Raw genomic sequence first — 9543 nt, forward strand, 5'->3', positions numbered from 1 at the left:
ACCTTTATTTGTTTCATGTTAAATATAACTGACTAGATAAGCCCGGCCCAATCAGCCAGACCCCAACCCCTAAAAGACCAAAGAACAGGCACAAGTCAATTCCCTATTAAAACACTCACGCTCGGCCATACCGAGCACCACCTGACAAACCCTATAAACACCCTGACATGGGCGACTGATATCCACGTGGGGGATTTTGACATGCCGCTAGCAGTCACTAACCCCCATACCAGACAACCGCCGCCCACGTCAACAGATGGGACAGCTCCTACACACTCCCCCAAACACACGTGATGCCCACATGCTCTCATTCCCTATAAATACCTAAGAAAACAATAGGTAAAGGGGTTCACATTTTTTCTCTATAGTAAGCTTTACCTTTTCTAGCTTTGTCTCTCTAGAGTTTGGCCGGAATACTTACTCTTACACCGGAGGTGTCCCCGGAGATCCCATCTCCGCCAGACATTCTATTTCAGGTACCTCTTTCCTCGAACTTCACCCAACCCAGGATAAAGAAAAGCACACGAAGATCTAGAGGCTTATCATTCGGCGATAGAAGGAGGGGCACCAAAGCTCTTCGGCCCAGCATCCGGTCTTGAACCAAAACTCCACCTCTGTGTTGATTAGTACTTAACTGGGTCAAGACTCAATTAACATCCAATCAACATTCGAGGCTGAATCACAGCATCATGACAATAACCCGATCCAACAACACCCTCAACGACTATCGAGAACCGTCGGCACTTCAACAAACTCCACCCTCTCCACCGGTCGGTGAAACCAAAGTCGAAGACCAGATGCAAAAACTTGACCGGCACGCCGTGGCCCGTGAGAGGGAGCTTGCGCGCAAAAGAACAGTCGAGGCATGTACCCATCCAGACACCGGTCCTCCTGCACTCACACTCGGATCAGCAGTCACTCACAAAATGACCGCACGGCAGCTACAGACACTAACCCAACCCCAGCTAGCAGCCCTCGTGAGCTTCTACCAATCCATAATTACCTATTAAGGATAATTAAGTAATTTCAGTGAATACTGACCGATCGACTACCAAACTTTTAATATTTCATCTATTATAATATAGTACTAGCCTAAAATCTGTGTGATACACTGTTATTTTTATCATCATAAATTATAAATAATTAAGGCTCTAAGAGATTTTTTTATCAACTCCGTCAAAATTCACGAACAATTAAAATCAACGAAAATCTTTTAAAATCCATGAATTATTATCAATTCTTCAAAATCTCAATTGAATACATCCCTAACTAATTTAAGTTAGTATCGACTGGTCGACTACCAAAATTTTAATATTTCGTCTATCATATCATAATATAGATAATATAGACTTTATAAGCTGTGCGTATATATTGGATTGCAGAGCATTTGGATCAGGTTGATTTTGATTAAAAAAGTGTTCAGTTGGGAGAAAAAAAAAAGAGATTTAAGATATTATGGATGTGCTCGTTAACTTGGATAAGAGTGTGACAGAAAAATTTCTAGAAAGTAGAATCAGCAAAGAATAACGGGGTTGAGGTGTGTTTTTTGTTATGTTTTTCATTTTTGTTTCCCGGAAAAAGTGCAATCGAGACATACAAAAATGCAACTACTTTTGCTATGTTGCTTATAATAATTTTCTTAAATTTCATTCCTTGCTTAGTAAAATTTGGAATTGCCCTAATTTGATGACCTACTTAAATTAAGATAGTGTAGGGAATGAAATGATGTTAAAAAGGGTGAGTATGAACAGTATGCCTCATTTAATATGAACCCTTTTTAATGTTTGACTTCAATAAACTAATATAAAAATTAATTCAACTTATGAAAATTCATAACAAAGGATAATTAGATAGATTAAGCGTGTAATATAGTAAATTTTTTAATATTTCAACAATTAAAAAGAAAATGTGTAATTAAAAAGAAAATGTGCCAAAGGGACAGAGTACGCTAGGTAGCAAGAAGCATTTATGTAAACTACTGCATCAGGGAATCGAAAGCTCCCTGGCCTACACGGCATTTTTCCACATGGACTGGACTTGGTACTCCTTCCGTCCTTAAAAACATTTTTTATTTGTGTTGAACACGTTTACAAATATATACTTTTGATTGTTAATATTTTTAATCTTGTATTAGTATTAAATATAAAAACTTTATTGTATTAAAATACTCATAAATACGAATCCAACAAAATCACTCATTACTATGTTTGATCTTATAGATTAGACGTAAATTAGTAATCAATCGCTTACCATGATCAGTACGAAAAGTCAAAACGGGAAGATAATTTTGGGACGGAGGGGGTATCATTTTGGAGTCCAAAAAATCCCGTATTAACGCTGTTACGTATGTAGATGACGTCTTAGGTCTAGAGAGCCTATCAGGTCTGGAGAGCTAAAACCAGTGTTCTAGTTTTTTTAGAGCATCAATGCATTGTACTATTTTGTTGTGAAATTTACAGGGTCCAAAATTGTGTAAAAGTTACAATATTTTCATATTCATCTTCAATCCATATACATTAAATCTGATACAATTCTTGTAATGTATAGGTTATTTGTTAAGATTAATCTTGAATATTTGCTTTACCTATTTACTTCAGTCGTATTTAAATAATTGATTTTGTCATTAGAGTGATTTTAGGAGTATCTTCAAATAAAATCAGATTAGCATTAGAGAAGATTGTGTGGTTAATTTGTCTCATGTTTTGTAGCCACAACATGTGGGGTTATTCTCTTTAAAACCTTGTATTCCTTTCAGTTTGATTATTGAGAAGAGTAGTTCCAAAAACATATCACTATTTTGCATTGTCTTTACAAGTCCTAAGTTCATATACAGATACAACATTTGGTATAAGAGCGAGGGTTTCTCTCTGGAACGACTGAAGCACATATGTCAAAGACACAAGCAATGGATATGGGAAAGAATAAGGGAGGATCAATGGGTCTGAGTTACCCCATGTTAAACCGAACGAACTACACCGTGTGGGCAATGAAAATGAGAGTGCTAATGCAGGCACATGGAGTCTGGGAGGCGATTGAACAAGCCGATCCAAAGACAAGAACCGTAGAAGACCGGGTAGACAAGGTGGCTCTTGTAATGATCTATCAGAGTGTCCCAAAGGATATGTTACTCTCTCTTTTGGAGAAGAAGAAGGCAAAAGATGCCTGGGAAGCGCTGCGAATCATAAGTCAGGGTGCAGACAGGGTTAAGGCGGCTAAAGTACAAACCTTAAAATCAGAATTTGAGACCTTGAGTATGAAAGATACGGAGGCACTGGATGATTTCTGTTTGAAACTCAATGGGTTGGTGACAAACATATGTGTACTGGGAGAGGATGTGAAAGAAGCCTACGTGGTTAAGAAACTGCTATGTGCAGTTCCACAAAAGTTCCTGTAAATAGCTTCCACTATGGAATAATTTGGAGATTTAGAAACTATGACGTTGGAGGAGGCAATTGGTTCACTAAAGGCGCATGGAGAAAGGATAAAGGGGAACACAGAAATGCCAGGAGGTCAACTATTGCTTACAGAGGAGGAATGGTTGGCCAAAGAGAAAAACGAGGGCAAATTGCTACTAACTAGAGAGGAATGTCAAAGACGCGCGTATCGGGGAAATACTGGAGGAAGCTCAGGGGTGAGAGGAGGTCGTGGAGGAAGAGACAAAAGCAGAATTAAATGTTACAACTGCCACTTATATGGACATTACGCTGCTGAGTGTAGAAAACCAAAGCGAGAGAATGATGGAAAACAAGAAGTTTTTATGGTAAAAACAGATGAATATAAGCAAGCACTAGTACTGGCAAAACACGAATTAATGCTGAATGAAAACAACGTGACACCAAGATTGATGGCAGAGGGAAAGGTGAATGGTGATAGTTCAAATATATGGTACCTGGACAACGGTGCGAGCAATCATATGACGGGAGATAAAAGAAAATTCTTGGAACTGAATAGAGACATAACAGGCACTGTGAGATTTGGAGATGGCTCAACTGTGAAGATCGAAGGCAAGGGATCAATAATTTTTAAGTGCAGGAATGGCGAAGAAAGGATGCTACATGAGGTATTCTATATCCCTTCTTTACACAGCAATATAATTAGTTTGGGCCAGCTTTCAGAAGAAGGTAACAAAGTTGTGCTGAAAGGTACACACCTATGGGTGTTTGAAAAAAACGGGACTTTACTCATGAAAGTACAACGTTCACTAAACAGATTGTATAGATTGATTGCTGAGACTGTAGAGCAAAATTGCTTACTGTCTAAAGTAGATGAAGTAACTAACTTGTGGCACACTCGTCTGGGACACGTAAATCACCTTTCAATGACCGTGATGAACAAACACAATATGGTGTATGGTTTTCCAAAGGTGTCAGTGCCGAAGGAGGTCTGTAAGGGGTGCTTGGTATCGAAACAAACAAGGAAAAGTTTTCCACAAAAATCAAATTATAGTACAACGAAGGTCCTACAACTAGTGCACGGTGATTTGTGCGGACCCATAGAGCCTACAACACCAGGAGGAAACAAATATTTTCTTCTTCTGGTAGATGACTTTAGTCGTGTGATGTGGGTGTATATGTTGAAGAGCAAAGATGAAGCATTGGACGCAATTAAGTGCTTTAAAGCAAAGGTTGAAGATGGTGCAAAAAAGAAAATAAGAATGCTGCGTACAGACCGTGGAGGGGAATTCACTTCGAATGCGTTTAAGAATTTTTGTGAGAAAGCCGGAATAGAAAGACAATACACAGCACCTTACACACCCCAACAAAATGGGTGGTAGAGCGAAGAAACAGAACTGTTGTAGAAATGGCACGTTGTTATTTGAAGGAGAGGAATTTACCAGCATTGTTGTGAGGAGAAACTTTTCGTCATACAGTGTATGTATTAAATCGCTTGCCTACCCGAGCTTTGTCAAATCAAACGCCTTACGAGGCCTGGACGGGAAACAAACCAAACGTAGGACATCTACGGGTGTTTGGATATCTAGCACATATGAAAGTTGATGGTGCTCACATAAAGAAATTAGATAACAGGAGCATTCAGGTAATCAATCTCGGGAGTGAACCAGGCACCAAGGCGTATAGGTTGTTTGATCTAGTTGAAAAAAGGATATATGTGAGTAGAGATGTTGTTTTCGAAGAAACTATGAGCTGGTCTTGGTCAGAACTTGAGGAGTTTAATTCATGCATGTCAAACACGTTAGTGACGAGGTTGAAGAAGACGATGTATTAGACGTTAGTGAGACATGGGGAGGTGAATTTGAGACACCATCACGCATACAACAAAGCACTACGATTAGATTGTTGAGACTGTGGAGCAAAATTGCTTACGGTCTAAAGTAGATGAAGAACTATTATTTATGGGAATCGATGAACCATTGAACTATGAGCAAGCTGAAAAAGAAAGAAACTGGATGGTTGCAATGGACAACGAGATCGAATCAATAGAGAAGAATGGCACTTGGAAACTGACTGAACTACCAATTGGACACAAAGTGATCGATCTGAATTGGGTGTTTAAATTGAAAAGGGACGCAGAAGGACGAGTTGTGAAGCATAAAGCTCGCTTAGTAGCAAAGGGATATGTATAAGAGCATGGTATTGATTATGATGAGGTGTATGCCCCGGTTACAAGATTGGAAACGGTCCGGCTCTTACTAGCATTTGCAGCTAAAAACCACTGGCAGGTTCACCATCTTGATATGAAGACGGCGTTTCTTAATGGATATATCAATGAGGAAGTGTATGTCGCACAACCAAAGGGATATGTCAAAGAAGGTCAAGAAACTCCAATATAGGGGTGGGGTATCATTTGTGGTTGATTGCTCAAAACAACAATTGGAGGATTACATGTGTAGATGATGTATGGCTTTTCATTTATTGAATTATTTTCATATTTCAAAAAAAAGTAGATAAGTAAAATATTAGTGATGATATACCTTTCTCAACTTATTTTAATATTTCACCTTTTTATTAACTTTAATTCTAATTTTTTTTTAAATGTTAGTCTTATTTAAAATTCATGAATTCAGATAATTACATTTTAAAAGTTATTTATTTTATTTCATTTAAGTAAAAAAAATCTAACATTTTTTTCAAATTGTCCAAACACTTGTGTAACTTATAAGTATTTATATATTTATATATTTATCACTTTTAAGTTATTTATTCGTTTAAGTTATAAATTATTTACTTTAAAATTTTTCAAACCGGCACTTAATAAAAGTCACCAAATAAAATTTAGCATAAAAAATCATCAAATAAAATCGATTAAGGTATAATTTTGAGATCATGGTTGACTCGAAGTTAGAAGCTTTTCTGGTCAATCAAAGTGTAAAAAATAAAAAATAAGAAGAGGAAGAAAAACATAAAACTTATTTATATTTTTGCATAATAGCCACGTTCGAACCTCAAACGTTCTTGGATCAAGAATAAGGTTGGCTGCACAAAAACTTATTTTGATTTTTCGCTTTCTTATTAATTTTTAATTTAAAATTTATGTTTTTACATGTCTTTCTAATTTAAAATTTATGAATTAAAATAATTATAATAAAATTTATTTATTTTAGCCCAGTTAAGTAAAAAAAATTACATTTAACTAAACACTTATTTAATTTATAAGTATCCATCAATTTATTACTTATAAATCACTTATGAATAAGTCATAAATTAATTATTTTAATATTTCTCAAACAGTCACAACAAGATATCAGTAGGACTGATTGTTAGGAATTCAATCGCCTTTTCTCTATAAAAGTGCAACTTTTATTCAAAAAGCAGAGATTTTTGTATTATTTTTAATTTTTTTATTTTTTATTATCAGTTAATAAATTATGCATGCGTTTTCACCTCTTGTTTACATTAATTATGCTTGACAAAAGAATGACGCGGTGGCCTAGATCGTATGATCATGGGATTATAGTTACAGTATGGATATGCAAAAGCCCGAAAAGTATTTTAATCATGCAGTGGTCAAGAAACTCCAATATAGGGGTGGGGTATCAATGTATAGAATATTGTTTTTCTAATAAATTTCTGTTATGCATTTTTGCTATTCAATCAGTAAAATTGGTGAAAGAATAGTGCTAAAAATAATATTGAAGAGAATTAATATAAAATATAACATTTTTGAGTACATAGCAAGGTGGAAGACGACTATCACTTGAATTCTCAGAAAAATACTACTTTTATTCTGCCACAAGAACTTATGTTCGCCTAGTAGTTAGGCCTATATATGGAAAATTCTATTTCTTTCCATTCCCAGCCGGCGGCGAACGACTTCTGCGAATAGAACTTAAAGGTGGTGGAGGACTTTCGTAATCTTCACTACCATTCGGACCTGCAAATTTCGATGATAATTAAATATCAAAAAATCAAAATCTAATAATTGTAAGGACCGGCTTTTGTCTGGATAAAAAAGTAGGTGCCAAACATTCACAAAATAATACATGTATACTTCCATTAAAACTAGGGAAAAATACCTAGCCATGCGGAGTATTCGTTATCAGCAGTTGCAGATGATAGAGAAAGTATGAGGAGAAGACTAATGATTAGTAACCAGAGCGAGTTCTTGATCAGTACAATACTTACATTAATACTTACACTGAGCTAGTTAGCAAATTTACCCAGAGTTATACCTGTAGAGTTGTAAGAGTAAGCACTTAAATTAATACTTACACTGAGCGCGCACATATATATAGAGAGGAAATTAATACATGTGCAGAAAGGAACCAACGCGGACCTGCCCGGCAATTTACATTATTTGCAGCGAGCTTAATATAGAGAGGAAATTAATACACAGAAAGGAACCAACGCAGAACTTGCCGGGCAATTTACATTATTTGCAGCGAGCTTAGGTGTCATTTAGTTCAAAATATGGTATTGAGTACGAATTAGTAATCCCGTTAGACTGGTATACAGATCAAATATCATATTTGATATCATGTATAATCCATATATACAGAGAGGAAATACATGTACAAAAAGGAACCAACACGGTACCTACCTGGCAATTTACATAATTCTCGGTGCACTTAATATTAAATTGTGTATGCCTAGCTATGAAGTACTCTTTCGTCCCTAAAAACGTTTTCTCTTTGTACTTGACACGTTTGTCAATGCACACTTTTGATCGTTAATATCTTTAATTTCGTATGAATATTAAATGTAAAAATTTCACCCTATTAAAATACTCATAACACGAATCCAACAAAATCACTCATGACTATATTTAGGCTTATAAATTAGATGTAAATTAATAATTTGTCTCATGTTATGAACAGTACCAACATATCATTTAGGAATTGTTTAAAGGAACAGAAGGAGTATCATATTACTTTTGAACCCCAGCCAGCGTTTTGTTTTTTTTAGCAACTTAATTGCACTTCTTATAACGTTTTTTGGTCTACATTTATTAAATACGTAAATTGAAATTTATGTGTACATATGCAAACCTAACTAATGTATACTAAGTCATGTATAAATAAATTAAAAATTTATGTTTACTGACATAATGCAAGAGGCTTACCTGTGTTAAACCTGATCTTTTTTCAAAAAAATTAGGCTTACAGATCTCATGATTAAGTATTTATTCTTAAAAATTCGGCATGACATACAATAATCTCTTACCACTAAAGATATCTCATCACACTTTCAATCATAATTCTAAATTAATAGTGACATGTAAAAAAGTGTTCTAAATCTATTTAAAAAAATTATTTTTAATATCTCATTACACTTTCAAACATGATCTTAAATTAATAGTGGCATGTAAAACAGTGTTCTTAATTCACTACAAAAAAACTGTTAACAAATATCACTTATTTAATATTGGTTGCAACAATGTTATAGGATTTTTAACATCACTGTTTTCAAAAGCGATGTTAAAATAATATTTACACATCGGTTGTAGGCCTTTTTAAAAATTAAAATAAACATGCGGTATACACATTCCCCGAGCTTAATAACATTCCACCTTAGTTAGTTAAAAACATTTAACCCAACCCATTTTCTTTTCCCACGCTTGTGTACAAACTCAAAGGAATTTCCTTTTTTTCCTCACAAACTCACTCTTCTCACAATCTCACCTTTCAGTACTCTCATTCAAGAACTCTAATTCAAACTTTATCAAAGCCCTTAATTTGCACTCTAATTCAAACCGTAGTTTACAGATTCTTAATTCAAACTCTACTTTTCGAACTCCAATGTTGAATCCTAATTACCTTTAACCCTATCTTTTTATTTTAGTAAAACTCTAGATTTTTGTTAGTTCGGTGTAGAGAAAACTTTATATTGGTCGACTGTGATGTTATCTGCTTCGAATCCGCTCAAATTAGTAAGTATTTTTTAATTTTGTTTCAAAATTAAAAATTTGTTTTTAAAAAACTTTTTCTTTATATTGGATCATCTACAAAGTAAGTTATTCTTCGGTTTTAATGTTATTTTTATTTGTATATGTTAAGTAATTCTTGTGTGTTTTGTTATTTGCAGGGCTTTATTTGTAATTTTTGCTTGGCAAGTGAATTGAAAATCCTATTGGTAAGATCGAAGA

General features: G+C 35.0%; 1 protein-coding gene and 1 long non-coding RNA gene across 3 annotated transcripts; one reads left to right on the forward strand and one right to left on the reverse strand.

The window, feature by feature from the left end:
* Positions 1–2905: 2905 nt before the first annotated feature.
* On the forward strand, positions 2906–3394 carry LOC141680790 (uncharacterized). Its single transcript, XM_074486913.1, has one exon. It carries the CDS (start codon positions 2906–2908, stop codon positions 3392–3394), a length of 489 nt encoding a protein of 162 aa, XP_074343014.1.
* A 3685-nt stretch (positions 3395–7079) lies between these two features.
* On the reverse strand, positions 7080–7991 carry LOC141678396 (uncharacterized). 2 transcript variants are annotated; one of them, XR_012557740.1, is made up of 3 exons: positions 7735–7915; positions 7475–7630; positions 7080–7332 (listed from the first exon to the last, which is right to left on the reverse strand). It is a non-coding gene; the product is annotated as an uncharacterized LOC141678396 (long non-coding RNA). The 2 variants fall into 2 exon arrangements; XR_012557739.1 differs by having other exon boundaries at positions 7475–7991.
* Positions 7992–9543: the final 1552 nt, after the last annotated feature.

Source organism: Apium graveolens, chromosome 8 (assembly GCF_009905375.1).
Source record: "Apium graveolens cultivar Ventura chromosome 8, ASM990537v1, whole genome shotgun sequence".
Taxonomy (NCBI): Eukaryota; Viridiplantae; Streptophyta; class Magnoliopsida; order Apiales; family Apiaceae; genus Apium; species Apium graveolens.

Coding starts and splice junctions, on each gene's coding strand:
- LOC141680790 (XM_074486913.1), top strand. CDS start 2,906: ATGGATATGGGAAAGAATAAGGGAGGATCAATGGGTCTGAGTTACCCC.